Source organism: Enhydra lutris, unplaced genomic scaffold (assembly GCF_002288905.1).
Source record: "Enhydra lutris kenyoni isolate GAN:26980312 unplaced genomic scaffold, ASM228890v2 scaffoldscaffold122, whole genome shotgun sequence".
Taxonomy (NCBI): domain Eukaryota; kingdom Metazoa; phylum Chordata; class Mammalia; order Carnivora; family Mustelidae; genus Enhydra; species Enhydra lutris.
Window position 1 is genome coordinate 367,206 of NW_019154206.1, and position 20,257 is coordinate 387,462.

General features: G+C 44.8%; 1 protein-coding gene and 1 long non-coding RNA gene across 2 annotated transcripts in view; one reads left to right on the forward strand and one right to left on the reverse strand.

The window, feature by feature from the left end:
- Nucleotides 1-8,355: 8,355 nt before the first annotated feature.
- On the forward strand, nt 8,356-9,710 carry LOC111139846 (zinc finger protein 544-like). The gene is made up of 3 exons (XM_022492255.1): nt 8,356-8,385; nt 8,592-8,815; nt 8,900-9,710. The coding sequence occupies exons 1-3, from the start codon at nt 8,356-8,358 to the stop codon at nt 9,708-9,710; spliced, it is 1,065 nt and encodes a 354-aa protein (XP_022347963.1).
- A 3,550-nt stretch (nt 9,711-13,260) lies between these two features.
- The window catches only part of LOC111139881, an 8,089-nt gene continuing 1,092 nt past the window's right edge, over nt 13,261-20,257 (reverse strand). The window contains exons 2-4 of the long non-coding RNA XR_002640119.1: nt 19,508-19,585; nt 17,121-17,387; nt 13,261-13,843 (exon numbers count right to left, since the gene is read on the reverse strand). This is a non-coding gene — a long non-coding RNA (uncharacterized LOC111139881). The remainder of the gene's footprint in view (nt 13,844-17,120; nt 17,388-19,507; nt 19,586-20,257) is intronic.

Consider the following 20,257-nt stretch of genomic DNA (forward strand, 5'->3'; position numbering starts at 1 on the left):
GAGAGTACACACAAGCAGGCAGAGAGGCAGGCAGAGAGAGAGGAGGAAGCAGGCTCCCTGCTGAGCAAGGAGCCCGATGCAGGACTCGATCCCAGGACCCCAGGATCATGACCTGAGCCGAAGGCAGTGGCTTAACCCACTGAGCCACCCAGGAGTCCCTCTACTCTGTCTTTTTGATCAGTCACATTCTAAATGTAGGTGGGCATTTCCCTTGTGGTTTTCTCATACTTCTTTGAGGTTACCAAGTTTTTGCTTTATATTTTTGCTATAGTATCTGTTAGGCAAATGAATAGTCAAGATTATTATGTCTTCCTACGGCCTAACTTTTATCCCTAAAAAATGTCGTTCTCTTAGTGATCTTGCACTAAAGTTTAGGCCACATCCTTTTTTTTTTTTTTTTTTTTTTTTAAGTTTTTTTTTATTTTTTTGACAGACAGAGATCACAAGTAGGCAGAGAGGCAGGCAGAGAGAGGAAGGGAAGCAGGCTCCCCGCCGAGCAGAGAACCCGACGCGGGCCTTGATCCCAGGACCCTGGGACCATGACCTGAGCCAAAGGCAGAGCCTTTAACCCACTGAGCCACCCAGGGCCCTCCCCTCCTTTTTTTAACTATCCTTTTATCACCATCTTCATACTTAGAATTTGTTCCATCTTTTGATGGTGGGGGATTTCTGCACTCGTGCTCTTGATAATTCAGACCACTGTTGGACATTGCCAGGCTGCTTTGCATTTGTAACAATTCCCTTCTCCGTAGCTCTTGGCACCACACTTCCGTCTTCCCTTCTGGTGAGGCAGGGCAGCTTCCTGACTGTTTGTTCTCTTGTTTGTGCCTTCGCTATTCTGATCCTTTGCATTTATCTGTTGGTGACTTTTTAAAAGAAAATACTGAGTTAAGAAGGCCCTCCTAGAGGTTCTAAAGGCTCAGCTTACACATTTCTCAGAACAAAGCACAGAGATCAAAGCAATAAATGAGAAAGGTAGCAGCAGAAGAGCTTGTGGCCTCCAGAGCTGTAGGAGACTAAATTTCTGCTGCTGTGAGGTGCCGAGCTACTTGTAGCAGCTGCTTGTAGCAGTTCCGGCAGCCTCAGGACGCGGTGTAGCAGGCAGGCAGCTTGCTCAACCGGAGAAGGGTTCTTCGGCAGATTTGTCAGCAAGTGGCGGAAAGGGGACTGTGGCTCTGGTTTAAGATTACGGCCTTCGCTCTGGAAAAGCCCAGCCTAGAACTTAGTTCATGCTCTGGTGCTATAGAAACCAGACCCCACATTCACCACTACTTTTCTTTCCTTTCCACTCATTCATAGAAATATCAGTGCTGCTTTTTGTCCCTGCACTGTCTCTTACATTTTTTAAAAATTTTTAAAAATTTTTATTTATTTATATGAGGGAGAGAGAGATCAATCACAGGTAGGCAGAGAGGCAGGCAGAGAGAGAGGGGGAAACAGGCTCCCTACTGAGCAGAGAGCCCAATGCAGGGCTCGATCCCAGGACCCTGGGATCATGACCTGAGCCGAAGGCAGAGGCTTAACCCACTGAGCCACCCAGGCGCCCCATCATTGGGATATTTTAAAATTGTCCAGTTGTCTTAACACTCTGCTCCTACCTCCCCTTATTTAGTCTCTTGAAATGACAGGAAAAACTGACCAGTCTTTTATTTGGGTGTTGAGGGATGGGTATGTATCTGTGGGGTCACCGTTCAGATATACCCGCATGTGGCAGGGCATTTTCCTTGAGCCTGGGATAGCCCAGGTCCATCCCTAGACTCAGATCTGGGCAGGCTGGCCCATTCCACATCTGGAAAGCTGGCTTGGTTGCCACAGAGGACCTCAGAGCCTTGGACTTTTTAAGGTACTTGGTCAGAGCCCTGTCTCCCAACTCCCCATACCCTAAGGGAATGTTCCTCAAAAGGCACCGGCAGCCCTTTCCTTTGTCTGGGGTTGGGAGTGGGCTCAGTCTCATGGGCTTACTGAGGTGGGGCTGAATTCCTCATTGTTCCCTTCTTCACCAGCCCTGCCTTCTGAGGACCTCTGCTCTCTTCACCACAGCTTCTTCAGGTATGAGGAGGAGATGGAAGCACATTCTCACGCGGTCCCATCCCAGGTGAGTTAGGGACCTTTTTTCCCTCTCTTTGCCTCAGTCTCGTCAGCTGTAAAAATAGGTCTAGGAATACCATCCACCTTCTCAGTCTGGCACATGAGAGCACTGTAATGCTGCCCTGTGCCTTCATGTGAAAGCCAAAGGGTCTCCGTAGATAAAGCACCTGCCCTGTGTGGATGAGCCAGGACCTCCTAGGACCAGAGCGAACATGAGTCTCCCACGCCTGGTCGCCTGGGACAGGTCTCTGGCTCAGACTCTGTCTGTGATGGCTGCATGGCAGGATCTTGAGGATGGGCAGAACTAAGCCTCCATAACCCATTCAGCCACCCTGGGGATCTCTGAGTGGGGTTCCTGTTGTTTCCTACTACCAAAAATCAGAAGCACTGGTATGACCAGTGATAGATGAGCCCCTCGGAGAGAAGTGAAAACAGCATGAGCCTGATCCCAAAGGTGGGAACCCCATGACTGCTCATAGATATCATCTAAAACACATGTCCTCTCCTTCCCAGTGCTGCCCCATCCCCCTGACCCAACCTCCACACTGGGGAGGCAGAGCCCCATGGTAACATGGGTGATATTTCAGCCAGCTGTGAGCTTCAAGGATGTGGCTGTGACCTTCACGCAGGAGGAGTGGGGACAACTGGATCTGGCCCAGAGGAGACTATACCGCACCGTGACTCTGGAGACCTGCAGCCACCTGGTCTCTCTGGGTAAGGCGAGCTCTGCCCATCACAGCAGTTTTCTGCTTCAGGGACTCAAAGATCTGGCTCTTCTTACAGATATGCCTGGGTTGAACCTGAGCATTCCAGAAATGGATTCCCTTGAGATACAGATCCTGGATATTGCCACTCATTCTGTCTATAATGAGCCAAGAGTTTTGTTGGGAGTTTCCTTGGGATGTGCATGGCCCTCCTAATACTTCCACATCTGACCCCAGGGACTGAGGGCTAGGCCAGAGGACATGGTTCTCCTACTCTCTGAGCAGAGCACAAAGTCCTGTATTTTTTCCCCATTGACCAGGGCTTCTGCTTTCCAAACCGGATGTGATCAGCTGGCTGGAGCAAGGACAAGACCCATGGAGGGCAGAACAGGGACCTCCCCAAGGTGAGAGCAGGCTAGTGACCTGGTGAGTTAACCTGGTGAAGTTGCTCTCCATAGGAGCCTGGGTCCAAGGAGGGAAGGAGGTACAGGGAGCTTTCTTGGGTGTTCTCTGCTGCTTCCTTGCATCCAAGGCAGCCACATTCTGACCCATGTAGGGCTGTCCCTCTGTCCCCAATCCATGAAAAACACATGTCATTCTTGTCCCAACATTTCTCATGTGTGGGTTCATTTCTGTTCCCATCTTCCCTTTGATCTTCACCTCCCAGCTCCTTCATCTATTCCCAGGTGCTTGTGCCCCCTCTTTTCCTCGAGTCCCCCACCCTCACTTCCACCCAGGGCAGATGGATCTCTCCGTCATGCCTTGTCTTTACCCTGTAGTTGGGTGTCCATTCCTCCTCATGTTGGACATTCCTACAACTTCTAGATGATCCAGAGATGTGGTGAGAACTTCTGCATCCTAGGAAATGGCAACAACCTATTCCTTCCAGAAGGATTCCTACTAAATCAGTTCCTGGACTTGTTTTCCCACCTCTCCTCATCCCATCGGTCCACCTCCTTGTATGTCCCAGTGTCTAAGCCTGATTGGAACTCCTTTTTTTCTTTAATAGTGGTATCAAGATATAATTCACATGCCATATGATTCATTCATTTGAAGTATGCAAAGGATTGTAGTATATTCACAGCATCTGCATCTATCACTATAGTCAATTTTAGAACATGTTCATTACCCCTACTAATTGGGCTGCTTCTGATATTTGTTTTTGTTTTGTTTTAATTAATAGGTTTTATTTTTTTTTTTTTTTAAAGATTTTATTTATTTATTTGACAGAGAGAGATCACAAGTAGACGGAGAGGCAGGCAGAGAGAGAGAGAGAGGAGGAAGCAGGCTTCCCGCTGAGCAGAGAGCCCGATGTGGGACTCGATCCCAGGACCCTGAGATCATGACCTGAGCCGAAGGCAGCGGCTTAACCCACTGAGCCACCCAGGCGCCCCTAATAGGTTTTATTTATTAGAGTTTTATGTTTACCGAAAGTTTAGCAGAAAGTACAGAGTTCCCATTTTATCACCCTTCCTCACCACATACACACACAGTTTCCTCTATTATTAATATCCTGCATTCTGTGGTACATTTGTTACAATGGGTGCAGCTGTATTCACACATTACCAGTAGAGATCAGTTTACATTAGGTTCACTCTTGGTGTTGGACATTCTGCGGGTTTGGGTAAATGTATAATGCCACATGTCCATCTTTATAGTATCAAGCAAAGTAGTTCTACTGCCCTAAATATTCTCTGTGCTCCACCTGTTTTTCCCTCTCTCCACCCTAGCTCCTGGAAACCACTGGTTATTTTACTCTTTATAGTTTTACCTTTTCCAGAATGTCCTGTAGTTGGAATCACGCAGTAAGTGGCATTTCTTTTTTTTTTTTTTTTAAAGATTTTATTTATTTGTTTGACACAGAGAGAGAGATCACAAGTAGGCAGAGCAGCAGGCAGAGAGAGAGGAGGAAGCGGGCTCCCCGCTGAGCAGAGAGCCCGATGTGGGGCTCAATCCCAGGACCCTGAGACCATGACCTGAGCCGAAGGCAGAGGCTTAACCCACTGAGCCACCCAGGCGCCCCAGTAAGTGGCCTTTCTTAACTGGCTGCTTTCAGTTAGCTGTAAACATCACGTGTGTCCTTCACACCACTTTGGACCTTCACAGTATCATCGAAACGTTCCCCTAGCCAGAGGTGTTGGGTTTATCTTGTGTTTTCCTGCTCTTTCTTACCTTGTAACTCTCACCTACAGCCTCTGTTACTTTTCCCTCTGAAGTGTCACCTGCTTTTACTTGTCCTTGGTCCTTCAAATGATGCCATTCTGAATTCAGTATGTGGACAGCATCTTTCTTCTCCTCAGTATGTGGACAGCATCTTTCTTCTCATCTATCATAGATACTTCTTTCTAGCTGACCCACAGTCTGTTTTCCTCATTTTGCAATCTTGATAGAGACACTGTGTAAAATGTCTGGCCTCCTTTACCCAGTTTCCAATGACCAGGCACAACTCAGTCACATCTTAACCACCCTGAGACTTCTTTCCTTCTTCCGGTCTCAAAAACCCAGGCACCCCAGCTAAGGTTTTATTCCTGGCTTACTGTCAAGGAAAATGAGCTTTAGAAGTTGCTAGTTAGTTAGGGGCGCCTGGGTGGCTCAGTGGGTTAAGCCTCTGCCTTCGGCTCAGGTCATGGTCTCAGCGTTCTGGGATCAAGCCCCGCATCGGGCTTTCTGCTCAGTGGAGAGCCTGCTTCCTCCTTTCTCTCTGCCTGCCTCTCTGCCTGATCTCTTTCTCTCTCTCTGTCAAATAAATAAATAAATAAATAAATACATACATACATACATACATACATACATACATACATACATAAAAAAAAAAAAAAATTGCTAGTTAGGGGTGCCTGGATGGCTCAGTTGGTTAAGCGTCTGTCTTCAGCTCAGGTCATGATCCCAGGGTCCTGGGATCGAACCCTGTGTGGGCTCCCTGCTCAGCGGGAAGGCTGCTTCTCCCTCTCCCACTCCCCCTGCTTATGTTCCCTCTCTTGTTGTGTCTCTTCCTGTCAAATGAATAAATAAAATTTAAAAAAAAAAAAAAAAGAAGAAGAAGAAGAAGAAGTTGCTAGTTAGTGAAACTCAGTTGCAGCCCAGCCTAGCCAACTACTGCTTCAAGGACTACAGTGCTTTTCTGGGAAGTCTGTGGCATTGATTACAAAGTGGGTAGAGAGTTTTTCTTCTGTGGTTAGCCTGAAGAAATAGTTGAAATGGTGCGTTAAGAATATTAAGTCTGGGGGCGCCTGGGTGGCTCAGTGGGTTAAAGCCTCTGCCTTCGGCTCAGGTCATGGTCCCAGGGTCCTGGGATCGAGCCCCGCATCGGGTTCTCTGCACGGCAGGAAGCCTGCTTCCCTTCCTCTCTCTCTGCCTGCCTCTCTGCCTACTTGTGATCTCTCTGTCAAATAAATAAATAAAATCTTAAAAAAAAAAAATCACACACAAAAAAAAAAGAATATTAAGTCTGTGTTGGTGTTTGGGATCATTTCAAGATGCAGAATCAGAAAATAGATAGACTGGGGGCCTGGGTGTTTCAGACATTAAGCGTCTGCCTTCAGCTCAAGTCATGATCCCAGGGTCCTGGGATTGAGCCCCACATCAGGCTCCATGCTTTGTGGGAAACCAGGTTTTCCCTCTCCTGCCTCCCCTGCTTGTGTTCCCTCTCTCGCTGTGTCTCTCTCTCTGTCAAATAAATAAATCAAATTTTCTTAAAAAGCGGGGAGGGGGGTGCACCTGGGTGGCTCAGTGAGTTGAGCCTCTGCCTTCGGCTCAGGTAATGATCTCAGGGTCCTGGGATTGAGCCCCACATCAGGCTCTCTGCTCACCAGGGATCCTGCTTCCCTTTCTCTCTGCCTGCCTCTCTGCCTACTTGTGATCTCCCTCTCTGTCTATCAAATAAAGAGATAAAATCTTTTTTTTTTTTAAGATTTTATTTATTTATTTGACAGGCAGAGATCCCAAGTAGGCAGAGAGGCAGGCAGAGAGAGAGAGAGGGAAGCAGGCTCCCCACTGAGGAGAGAGCCCGATGCGGGGCTCGATCCCAGGGCCCTGAGATCATGACCTGAGCTGAAGGCAGAGGCTTAACCCACTGAGCCACCCAGGCGCCCCTAAAGAGATAAAATCTTTAAAAAAAGAAGAGATAGACTAAGATTCTGGGTCAATAATCTAGGTTGAGGTACCAGTTAGTCTCTTTATTAATTTCCTGCGGCTGCTGTAACAGATTACCAGGTGAGGGGCTTAAAACAACACAAATTGATTCTCCCATGATTCTGGAGGCCAGAAACCTGAAATCAATACCATTGGTCTGAAACCAAGGTGTAGAGTCATGCACCCTTGGAAGGGTCCAGGAAGAAATCTCTTCCTTGTCTCACTCACCAGCTTCTGGTGGCTGCAGCATTCCTTGGTTTGTGCCCATATCACTTTAGTCTTTAAGGCCAGCATCTCTAAATCTCTTTGTTCCATGTTCATTTCACTTCTGTGTGTATCATATCTCTACTTCCCCATTATAGGACACTTCTGGTCACAGTTAGGGCCTACACAGATACTTTCCCTAGCTCAAGTTCCTTAATTTACGCAAAGACCCTTTTTCCAAGTCAGGTACCGTATTCACTGGCTTCACAGGCAATTATATTGTAGGTATCTTCTGTGGCTATGAAGGCTATATACCCTTAGGCCCAATTCTTTCTGGATCTCTCCTTTAATCTTTACCCTCCCCTGCTTGTTCTTATTCCTCTTCTCCCTCTGCAGACTAGTCTTCCTGGGTTACCTCTTCATTATCTTTGTTTGTTTTTTATACGTTATCACCACTACCCTGTTTGCTGTTCCATCCCTTTTTTTTTAACATCCTGCATGAACTTACAGTCCATGGATTAGAAACAAACCCAGAGAACCTCTCATACTTGGTGGTCTCCTCCATCCCATCCTCCCCCTCTAATGCATCTCCAGTAATTCAGGTATATTGGATTTCTTTCAGATTGGAAGAATATATTTGAAAAGAAAGAGTCAGCTTCCAAAGAAGATTTTGCTGTGGAAGAACCATTCCACCACATAGAAATGAAACACTGCCTACAGGAGGAGGGCCCCTGGTTGGTGTCATTAGGAGAAAGGCAGGATTGGAAGAACCAGCTAAGGGAGCACCAGGAGGACTCTTGGAATCAAATGGTACTTACAACAGAGACACTGTTTGCTCAAGGGGACCATTGTGAGCATGACCTTGGGGGAAGTTACCTGAGTGTAAGCCTTCTACCTCCAACATTACTCACAAGAACACATTTCCATACCCTTGACTCACAGGTTAAAAAGTTGAAACAGAATTCAGTTTTCATGAATCATGAGAAAGGCCAGGCTGATCGGAAGCCTTATGAAAATCACCAAAATGCTGGAGCCTTCTGTCAGAGCATTTATTTGAATAAACTTGGAAATGTTGAAATGAGAAATAAAAAATTTTGTGAATTTACTGTCACTAGTGACTCTTTGAGCTACGGTACCTCCCTGCAATTTCATAATAGACTTTTCTCAGCAGAGAACAAAAATAACTATCCAGACTATGGAAACATTATCAATCATAGCAAGACTCGGAATGAACACAAGCCGATGCATCTTAGAGAATGTCAGTATGAGTGTGATGACTGCCTCATACGAACCGAAATAAGTGATTGTAGAGAAGCACCATTTAGGTGTGGGGAGGAACATAATGCCTTCCACGCAGCCTCATCTTTTACTGACGGTGACATCATTCAGACTGGAAAGAGGCCACATGCATGTAGTCAGTGTGGAAAATCTTTCAGCTGTTGTTCTAAGCTTGTTGTACACCAGAGAACACACACTGGAGAAAAGCCCTATGAGTGTACTCAGTGTGGCAAGTCTTTCAGCCAGAGCTATGACCTTGTCGTACATCAGAGAACACACACTGGAGAAAAGCCCTATGAATGTAACCAGTGTGGGGAATCCTTCACCCAGAGTTCCAAACTTATTAGGCATCAGCGAACTCACACTGGAGAAAAACCATATAAATGTCACGAATGTGGAAAATCTTTCAGGTGGAACTCTAACCTTATTGTATATCAAAGAATTCATACTGGAGAGAAGCCTTATGAGTGTACTCATTGTGGAAAGTCCTTCAGTCAAAGCTCGGACTTTGTTGCACATAAAAGAACTCACACTGGAGAGAAACCCTATGAATGTAACCAGTGTGGAAAGTCCTTCATTCGAAGCACTCAACTTATTAGGCATCTGCGAATTCACACTGGAGAGAAGCCATATAAATGCAATCAGTGTGATAAAGCTTTCAGTGGGAGCTCTCACCTTATTGAGCATCAGAGAACTCATACTGGAGAAAAACCTTTTGAATGTAATCAGTGTGGGAAAGCCTTTACTGGGACCTCTCACCTTCTTTCCCATCAGAGAATTCATTCTGGAGAGAAGCCATATGAATGTAATAACTGTGGGAAATCTTTTCGGCAGCGATCACAGCTTGTTGTGCATCAGCGCACCCATACTGGAGAGAAACCTTACAAGTGCAGTCATTGTGAAAGAGCTTTCAGCCAGAGGTCTCCCCTCATTGTGCATCAAAGAACACACATTGGAGACAAGCCCTATCGGTGTAACGTGTGTGTGAAAGCCTTCAGTCAGAGGTCACGCCTTATTGAACATGAGAGAACACATACTGAAGAAAAACCCTATGAATGTATTGACTGTGGGAAAGCCTTTAATGATCGGTCAACACTTATGAAACATGAGAGAACACACACTGGCGAGAAACCTTATGCATGTAATCATTGTGAAAAGGCCTTTAGTCAGCGATGTCAACTTACTAGGCATCGGAGAATTCATACTGGAGAAAAACCCTATGAATGTAATGAATGTGGGAAGGTTTTCAGTTATAATACATCCCTTATTCAACATGAAAAAACTCATGGGAGAGAAGCTGAATAATCAAGATGGAGACACTCACTGCCAAATCTTTATTAGACATTAAGTAACAAAGGTGTGACACTCAGTGTGGTCTAATGACCATGGATTTCCTTGGAGTGTTCATTGAAACCGCACATTTCCAAGCTTACCTTGATCTACTAAATCAGAATCTCTGGTGGTAAAACCCAGGAGCCTGCAATTCCTAAAAGCAGCACAAGTAATTTGTATGTACACTAACATGCGTTTACGTCTGCATTTAGATGAGAAGCTGTGAACATAACACTGATTTGAAACTTTTGTCAGAGCTCTTAGCAGGAGTTAGGGAATTCAGTATGTAGCTATACCCATCAAATAATCTTTTCAGTGTAAGCAACCACCCAAACTTAATCAGACATTGTCCCTGTGACGCACTCCTAGAGACAATGGACTGGAAGATATTCTCTTTTTTCTTTTATTTTTTGGACTGGAAGATATTCTTAATGTGAAGCCCCAAACAATCTAAGAAGAAATCTTTGCATGACGACGTTGGCATTGAGTAATGAAATATGAAGCTGGCCAATGTAAACCAGCAGTTAACAAACTGGAGGACTGAGGTTGGGAAGTCTTCTGAAATGGTTTTTATTGGAATTAAAAGTAGACTCTATATCAAGAACTCCATTGTGCTCTAATTTAACTTTGTTGTTCAGGTTGACTATAATCAGAGCTCACTGTATAGCAATATAGAAAATATTTATCAGGTGAAGTGAAAACAGGACCCAAAGTAGTATATACACAAAATATTACAACCACATGAAAACATGCACACGGATGGTTAAGAAGGTCAGCTCAGCAGCACGTTCAAAACAAAGGCTGAAGTGTGAATCAACAATGGTGAAGAAAGTGGGAGAGGCCGTAACTGCAAATTTGAGCAAGGTGACAGCAGGTGTGAGAGCAACACCTGGAGATGCAGAGTGGAAAGGCTGAAGCCAGGAACATGTGAGGAGAGGGCTGCAGCAGTAGAGGCCACAGCCCCCAAGCAGAGCTGTACACCAAGAGGTGGGGGAGAAAAACAGGGTTATGTGAAGATCTGTGAAACTCCACATTTTCTCTCCTTTCTCCCCTACTTTTCTTGTCTTACAGTGACTGTCCGGCTGTGGGTAAGCAGAAAATAAAGTAGGAAGGAAGTTACATACTAAAAATGGTCTGGGGAACTAGGAAATTTGGTGGATTATGTTTCAAAACAAGGGCTGCATTGTTTGGGCATCATGAGAACCTTCACCCAAACAGCTGGTTCTTGCACTTTTCACCCTCTAGCAAAGCATGCCATTAAACTGGTCTCACCCACCTCTTTGAACTTCCCATCTTCGATAGCCTCTTCAATATGGATGGGAACCAAGGTGTGAAAGATGAAGAAAGCCTTCAACTTGAAAGGAAAAATGTATGATAAAACAGAAGCCTCAAAGAGAACAGATATTTGGGGAACCAAGTAGTTAAAGTTTTATTCTAAGAGTGAGTCAAAAAGTAATTGCAAGTGAAAAAATAAATCCAAGATGCTTTTTTTTTTTTTTTTAAAGATTGGGTTTTTTTAGAGAGAATAAGTGGGGGAGGGGCAGAGAGAGAGGACAGAAAATTTCAAGCAGACTCCATGTTGAACGCAGAGCCCAATGCCAGGCTGGATCTCATGACCCTGAGATCACAACTTGAGCCAAAAACACGAGTCAGACGCTTAACTGAGCTACCCAGGCACCCCAAAAGCCATGTATTTGATCCTGATGATACTACTACTTAGAAGAGGCAGAGCACTCATGAAATTGGAATAAAAGAGGGGGGATATACAATCAGATTGTTCTGATTGGCCCTTCATAACAGTATCTGCATAGATACAATATATACAGTAGGTACTGAGTTTTTGTTTTTTGTTCTTGGCTTTTCCTAAGGAAGAAAGCCAGAACTGTGACATGAGGATTTCGTAATGGCAAGAGCATGAGATTCCCAGCACTTTCACCAACAGTAATGGTATAGTCTCTAGCTGTTGTAAAGTAGAAGAAGAAAGAGATAGTGGGGAAAAGAGTATCCCTGTATCCTCATCTTAGGAAGCGACCTCTTAAATATAATATGATACATAGGTTATTTTAGGAAACCAAAATTGGAGCATAGAATGGTAATATGACAGAAATTAGAAGGAAATAGAGGAGCAAGAGTTGAGCCAAATCTACATTCCACATCAGAGCAGGAAGTCAGTAATTCTACAGACCATAGAAGATCAGAATTACAGACATGGCTTCAGGAAGAACCGGAATAGAAATGGCTAAGTCGTTGATGAGATGTGTGACTGTTGCATAGGTTGGGGAAGGAGATCACTGGTTTTCATTTTATACCTTCGGTAGTAACTCTTTCCCTGGTAGTTCACTACTTATTTGGGTAACAAATTATTTCCAGTGTGTACCTATAAGTGAGCAAAACAACAGTACATGAGGACATCTGTGGTTGATTTGTGGGATTATATACAATTTTCTTTCTTTTAATTCAGTGTTGCTATAATAGTAGATTGACAATGTAAAAAGTAAGACCAAAAAAAAAAAAGGCGTCAGACTTTTTTCTATCTGGCCAATTAGACTTTATTCAGAAGGGTAGGAAGTCTCCTTGACTTTATAGAAATCCCTGATATTAAAGATGGGTGCTTAGTCTTTTAAGACTTGATTTTCCGGGGGCGCCTGGGTGGCTCAGTGGGTTAAGCCGCTGCCTTCGGCTCAGGTCATGATCTCAGAGTCCTGGGATTGAGCCCCGCATCGGGCTCTCTGCTCAGCAGGGAGCCTGCTTCCTCCTCTCTCTCTGCCTGCCTCTCTGCCTGCTTGTGATCTCTCTGTCAAATAAATAAATAAAATCTTAAAAAAAAAAAAAAAAAGACTTGATTTTCCAGAGGCCTTACTACCAGGAAGTCAGAAGTCCCTGAGATGGGACCTGGAGAGGTGCTGGTATCCTGGAATGGAATGGGGCAAGACAGTTATGTGAATTTGCATAGCCAAGTACTGAATGTACTTCCCCCCCCCCCAAGATCATTCTGGCAATTACCTGGTATCTGTCATAAAACCCTTTAAGTAATATAGCTCTCGTGGTTCATGAGACCCTGAGGCTGAGGTGAAACACGTCTTGTCTAGGGCAGCCCACACGTAACAGGTGGGGACCTTGCTTCCTAGTTGGATAGTTGCTTGTGTTGCCTGCACCAGTGTTAACAATATAGCTCTCAAGAGACACCAGAGCCTGGGAGAAAGAACCTGCCCGACAGATCCCACAAAGTGCGTGTTTTCTCTTTGTTGGTTTTGTTTAAATTTGTGACTTTTTTTTTGTAAACCCTAAATGATACCTCATCTATTACATGTGACCCAGAACCTCCTTTTAATAAGAAACAGAAATCCATCCTCCCTCCCCCTTTTCAGAATACAGATAACAATATAATCCGCATAATTTTGAACAAATAGCAGTGGAACTGTTGGGGGCCCACAAGGCCACCCCCACATCCAGAGATTTCTAGATGAATTCTTGAGACTTAGCATATTGTACTCACAGCTAAGATTTATTAAAGTGATGTAGCAAGGATGGGAAAGCCAGGTGATGTCTGGGGGAATCTACATGTTGGCTTCCAATGCTGTCCCTGCCCTGAGAGGGTCATACAAAGCTCACTGAGGATTAAGCAAGTAGGTATTTCTGTCCAGCATGTACCAAATTCCAGACTCCCAGAGGAAAGCAGGTGCTCAGTGCAAATCACATTGTTTGCATAGTCTAGGCACAGTGAGATGTCCTTATCAGTTGGGTTACAGACCACACTCTAAATGCCAAGTTGCCAGATGCCAGCCAGAGGCCAGCCTTGCAAACAGTACCTTGGAACAGCTGAAGCCTCAGACCTGCTGTGTTAACCCTTATTGTGTAAGCTTTCATGCCTCGTCAAGCATGAATATATTTAGCAGTTTTAACAGTACCTGTTCCATTAAACTGTTTGGACGGTGGCTCTGGCTGCCCAAGTGGGTGAAGCACATGGTTCATATAATTCCTTCTTGAGACTGGTTTTCAGAATCACATCTTTGCGCCTCCAAACTGAGGTTCCTTGCCACGATTCCCTTTTGTAGATGTGAATCCCACTTGGACTGCTCCAGGCTTAGCGTAAATGCCAGAGGACCCTGATAAGATAACAAAAAATTATGCTCTTTCTTTTTTTCTCTTAAAAATACCCTAAACATAAAATGTGAATTTGTGTGAACACTCCTTTAAAAAAAAAAAAAAAAAAAAAGCTCTATGTCCAACATGGGGTTTGAACTCATAACTCGAGATCAAGAGTCAACTGAGCCAGCAAGGTGCTCCGGTGTATTAAACATTCTTAGTAATGTTCAGGTCAAGTTTACTAGCTGGAACTTTTATTTATTATGCAGACATGTTGCATCATGGTAGTTAATGAAGACAGCATGAGCAGAATAGTATTGACCTAAGATGACTCTGAAATCCACTAACTAATTGTACTTTTGTCTTTCTGGGGGCTGTGGAAGCTTCTGGTTTTCTTTCAATATCACCGGCTGTTAGTATCTTAGCTCTTAAGTGTATGGATACTAAGGCTGTATGAATTTTGCCAACTGGCTGTCAAACGATGTGCTCTGTGTATGTAACATTACCAATAATTATTTATACTGTTCATATTCATTAGTGTAAGAAATGTGACGGAGGAGTTCCTAGATATTTAGGTCCTTGTTCCACCCCCTTTTTTTTTTTAAGATTTTATTTATTTGTCAGTGCACAAGCAGGGGGAGCTGCAGGCAGAACGGGCAGAGGGAGAAGCAGGGTCCCTGCTGAGCAAGGAGCTCAATGTGGGATTCAATTCTAGGGCCCTGGGATCATGACCTGAGCCAAAGGCAGATGACTAACCAACAGAGCCACCCACGTGTCCCCTTGTTCCACTTTCAGGTTGTATATTCTGTTTTCATAATCTGTCCTCTTGGCCCAGTACTCCTGCCTGCCCTCCATGTAAGTATCAGCGCTGTTTCCTCCTCACCACCCCAGCTCACTATGCTCCTTTTTAGTCTTCAAATTCTCAGTGTGGAAATCTCAGGAAACAAACTGCCGTGGAGATCATCATCATCTCAGCACCTGCATTTGTCACCTGCTCCCCTACCACTGAAGTGGGTGGTCGCTAATCTCACAGAGAGCAACTCAGCCCCATACAATGATTGTTGCTACAGGGGGTAGAGAGAGTCAAGACAAGGAGACTTGGGTAACCAGCAACACCCACTATGGTTATGACGAGCTGGAAACACCCCCTACCCCACCCACCCAGCTGCCAACCCCAGGGCACAGGGAGGCTGTTACTTCAACAGAACCTAGCCCATCCTGATACCACCTGACATTAAAAAATAGGTAGTTTAAAAAAAAATAGGTAGTTTAAAAAAGTACTTTAAAAACAAAGTACCACCCACCCCACCTCTCACACACACAAAAATATCAGCTCATGAGGGTAGAGCTTTTATTTTCTTTGTTGCCAAACAGTTCCTGGCTGTAACAGCCAATCTTTGTTCAGTGAAGAAATGTTGGAGAATAGTTTTATTTTATATTATTTTATTTTTACTTGAGCACTGGAGGTACAATGGAGGCAATAGAGAAGGGCAGATCTGGGGAGAAATTAGACAAGACTAAAGACTCAGTCATATTCAGTGAGTTTTCCTTATTGAATGTGCTGTGTGACCTGGAGGGGGGGATTTACGCCCACCTCTCTGTCCCTCAGTCCCCTCCCCTCAGATGAAGGATGTTCTCCAGGTCCCATCTCCTACTGCACAGGCTGGGACCAAGCTCCTGATTACCAGAGAAGAGGTTGACACATGAGATGTTAATTTTACTCTCTCAGGTGATGTGGATCAAGCAGTCATCATCCTCTGAAGAGGTTTTCAGGGACACAGAGTGCGTTACTGGTCAAGTCTAGGCTGGAACTAGGATCTCTGGAGGGGAAAACGAAGCATCACTTCAAAGTGTAGAGCCATGCCCAACTGTGTTCTCAGACACGGGATGGGGCATGGAACATGTGGAAAGAAGCCTTTCAGTTAGAGAAGAGGTAATAGCTTGATGGTGACTTCTGTGTGTCCTGCACACATAGAAACCCTTTCCACTTTGCTGCACTCAGAGAGTGGCAAGGGATCACCCTTTGCCTACTGCACATTGAGGCCACACATCTAGCCATCCTAGGTAGAACACAGCTTGTGCATCAGTCCAAATTTGAGGATTCTACACCTGGCTGCTTCAAAACAGGACCTTTTCCCTTGTAGGTCCGGGGATTCCAGTCACCCTGTATCGTGGCCTTGGAAATGCTCTGCACCAATGGGGTTGCCTTCCCTAGCAATCTTCCTGGTGTTTGGCCACAGCGGTTCTAAGCTCCCTAGGAAGATGCTCAAAGAAACCCAGTTGTGTAAAAGAGTGAAAAAATATTTACACATAATTTACTTGTGAATGCATAATACAGCTACAAAAGGACCTCCAAGAAACTAGAAATAGTAGTTGCTCATGAGGAGGAAGGTTGGTGGTGGAGTCAAGGAACAGAGGAAGATCTCATTAAATGCCCAATTGTACCTTCTGAATTTCAAGCCATGAGAATATATTACTTGTTAAAAAACATGTTTTTTACATTTTTAAAAAGATTTTATTTATTTGACACAGAGAGGTCAGTAGTAGGCAGAGAGGCAGGCAGAGAGAGAGGGGGAAGCAGGCCCCCCGCTGAGCAGAGAGCCCGATGTGGGGCTCAATCCCAGGACCCTGAGATCATGCCCGGAGCCGAAGGCAGAGGCTTAACCCACTGAGCCACACAGACACCCTTATTTTTTACATTTTTAAAAATCAATGAGGGCCTGAACTAAAGCCCTTGTGGTGGAGATAGAAAGGAAGGAGCAGGACAGATTTTTAGAAGAGAAAAATCCATAAGCCAGAGATTGACATTTCTTTTTTTTTTTTTTTTAAGATTTTATTTATTTATTTGACAGAGATCACAAGTAGACAGAGAGGCAGGCAGAGATAGAGCAAGGGAAGCAGGCTCCCTGCTGAGCAGAGAGCCAGATGCCAGGCTTGATCCCAGGACCCTGGGATCATGACCTGAGCCGAAGGCAGAGGCTTTAACCCACTCAGCCACCCAGGCACCCCAGAGATTCACTTTTCTAATACTATGTACATCCTAAACATAGTGGTTTAAAACAATGATTTTGGGGCACTTGGGTGGCTCAGTCTTAACATGTCTGCCTTCGGCTCAGGTCATGAGGCCAGGGTCCTGCAATTGAGCCCCGCTTTGGGCTCCCTGCTCAGCGGGGAGCCTGCTTCTCTCTCTCTCCCTCTGCTGCTCCCCCTGCTCGTGCTCTCTTGCTCTAAAATTAAATAAATAAATAAATAAATAAATAAATAAATAAATATAACAAACAATGATTTCTTTCTCACCGTTCTATTATGGATCAACCGACTTCTTCTCACTTACTGGCCTCTTGTGCAGTGTCAGGTAGATACAGTGGGAGCTGGACTCACGTGAAGGCTGAGAATGGAGGCGCACTGGCGAACTAGCAGTTGCTGCCGGCTGCCAGACATGAGCTCAGCTGGGGTTCTTGACCGGAACTTTCACATTAGGCCCCTTCACATGGCTTAGGCTCTTCTCAGCACAGTAGCTGGGTTCTAAGGTGGGAAGTCCCAAGAAGAAGCCCTCCAGGAGAACTAGGCATAATCCACAAAAACTTCTTATGATTTGGCCTCAGAAGTCACACATCATCACTTCTGCTACATTATAGAGCCTGGTCCGTCAGATAAGCCCAGAGACAGGGGAAGGGGAAATAAATTCCACCTCCAGGTGGAAAGAGACAAAGACTTTGGGGCCATCTTTAATCCACCATGGAGTCTCAGTGACTCGAGGAGTAAGAGAGAGAAAGGAATCTTTCTCAAAGAATCTTCATCTAGTATCAGATTATGATACAGACAACCGAGGTAGGCTGGGGTGACATGGAGGAGTAAGGCTGGAGCGCAGGAAGAGTAGGTGGCCTTTGGACAGGTTAGAGTGAGGTGCCCAAGGACATCAAGCTGGAGCTGCCCAGTTCAAAATGTTAGCGAAGGTAAGGAAAAAACATCATATGTACCTGTATTTGTTTAAAGTTTACGAGGGAACTATGAAAGTGTGTTCTTTGAAGATCTAGAGTCTCACATTTTCTGTGATCTCTGCCTGGGACACTTTCCACCTAAATATCCCCATGGCTCCTGCCCTGATCTCCTTTAGGCCTCCTCCCACTTGTGGATTTTCCCTCTATAGGGAATGGATTTTTCAAGCACATGGGGGAATGCTATGAGAATGCTCTAAAGGGGTGTTATTTTGATTTTTATTCAAAGAGTTTATTTATTTGTCAGAGAAAGAGAGAGGGAACGTACAAGCAGGGTGAGTCGCAGGCAGAGGGGGAAGCAGGCGCCCCACTGAGTCCTGGGACTCAATCCCAGGACCTTGGGATCATGACCTGAGCTGAAGGCAGCTGACAAAACAACCCAGGCACCCCGAGAACTCTTCGTATCTTAAAAATCACTGAGGACTGCAAGCAGTTTTGTTTATGGAGGTTCTATCTATCAATATTTGTCATATTAAGAATTAAAACCAAAAGATTATACTTTAATTCTTAAAAATCCATTTAAAAAATAAAAATAAATTAAAAAAATAAATCCATTATATGTTAACACATGTGATAGGCAGAATTGTGTCCCCTGGAAATTAATATATTTAATCCTAATCCCATACCTCAGACTGTGACCTTATTTTGACAGGTCTCTACAGAAGTAATTAAGTCAGACTGAGGTCACTATGGTGAACCCAGCTCCAAAATGACTGGTTTCTTTATAAAAAGAGGAAAATTGGAAACAGACATGCACACAGGGAGACATCCACGTGAAGATGAAAGGCAGCATCTACAGGCCAAGGGATACCAAAGACTGCCAGGAAACCCCAGAAGCTGAGAAAAGAGGAACAGAGCAGTCTCTCTCTCAGGCCCTCTGAAAAACCAAACCATATAAAAATCTTGATCTTGGACTTCTAGCCTCCATAACTGAGACAAAAAGTTTTTGTTCTTTAAGTCACCCTGCTTGTGGTACTTTAAAAAAATTTTTTTAAAGATTTTATTTATTTAACAGAGACAGTCAAAGAGGGAATACAAGCAGGGGGAGTGGGAGAGGGAGAAGCAGGCTTCCTGCTGAGCAAGGAGCCCAACAAGGCTAGATCCCAGCACATGACCTGAGCAGAAGGTGGGCACTTAAAGACTGAGTCAGCCACGCACCCCTGTGGTGCTTTGTTATAGCAGCCCAAACAAATGACTACATTTTGTTTCATTTAAACAAAAAACCACAAAATCCTACTTTATGGAAAATAACTACATTTTCCAAAACAAATAAATATTAGTGAAAAGAGTAGCATTGCATTATATTTTGCAAATCCCTTTAATGTCTGGCTTGATGGAAAGCAGCTGGTTTCCAAAGCTGCCTGTGCCCTTGAGAATGGCAGAACTCAGTCCAAACTGCTACTGTACATTTGTGAGAGAAAGGAAATGGGAGGGAAAAGCTATTATTGTGCACTTAGTTTTTTTTTTTTTATTAAAGATTTTATTTATTCATTTGACACAGAGAGAGAAAGATCACAAGTAGGCAGAGAGGCAGGCAGAGAGAGAAGCAGAAGCAGGCTCCCTGCTGAGCAGAGAGCCCGATGTGGGGCTCGATCCCAGGACCTGGAGATCATGACCTGGGCTGAAGGCAGAGGCTTAACCCACTGAGCCACCCAGGTGCCCATATGCACTTAGTTTTGAACTCACCAACTCAGAGGAAGGGTCTCAGGAAACTCCAGGTGTCCCTGGCCCACACTTTGAGAACGACTGCAATACACAAAACCCCTATAATATAATCAAGGAGAAAACAAAACTACAAGTAGTAGAAAATTCAAAATTAAAACGACAGGGAAACATCATGCATTGAAGATTCAGCACCATGAGAACCAGGAGGAAAGTTGAGTCCACACAAATACATGGCGCTGCTCCCAATAAGATAATAGACCCAAAGGCCCCCACCTTTCCCATCCTTTGGGGGTCTGGGGCTAATGATGGGCCCATAATCAAAGGAGCGAGACTGATACAAAGCAAAGGTCAAGCAAAGCTTTATTTTGCGCCAAGCATCGATAATCAAACTGACCGATGGGGGCTGCCTCTTACGGAGAGAGCGACCCCTTCCAGCCTTACAGACGAACTTTAAAAGGGCAAAGGCCATGTGGTTGAGCCTGGCCCCACACAGGTGGCCAATGAGATTGTAACACACAGAGAAAGCTGCACAGTCATGCTAGGTCACACATGGGGGGCTAATTGAATTACAATTTACCCTATAGTAGATATTTGAACTAGCCTATCACCTTGGTCAGAATTGGCCCCCAAAAGGCGCCCAAAAGGTGGGGCCCACACTCCTTGGTAGCTAGGGAGACAGTATGGGCGCTCCACTAATTGAATGTCTCCACTTGGCCTGACCGCCCTTGTATTTGGGCTCTGTTACCTGGGACTGGTTTCCCAGACTTGCTT

Bases quoted from the DNA above. Each gene is read 5' to 3' on its own strand.
- LOC111139846 (XM_022492255.1), top strand. From the start codon at position 8,356: ATGAACACAAGCCGATGCATCTTAGAGAAT. The intron at 8,386-8,591 runs GTCAGTATGAGT...GTTGTACACCAG, and splicing joins GCCGATGCATCTTAGAGAAT to AGAACACACACTGGAGAAAA. The intron at 8,816-8,899 runs GTGGAACTCTAA...AAAGTCCTTCAG, and splicing joins GAATGTGGAAAATCTTTCAG to TCAAAGCTCGGACTTTGTTG.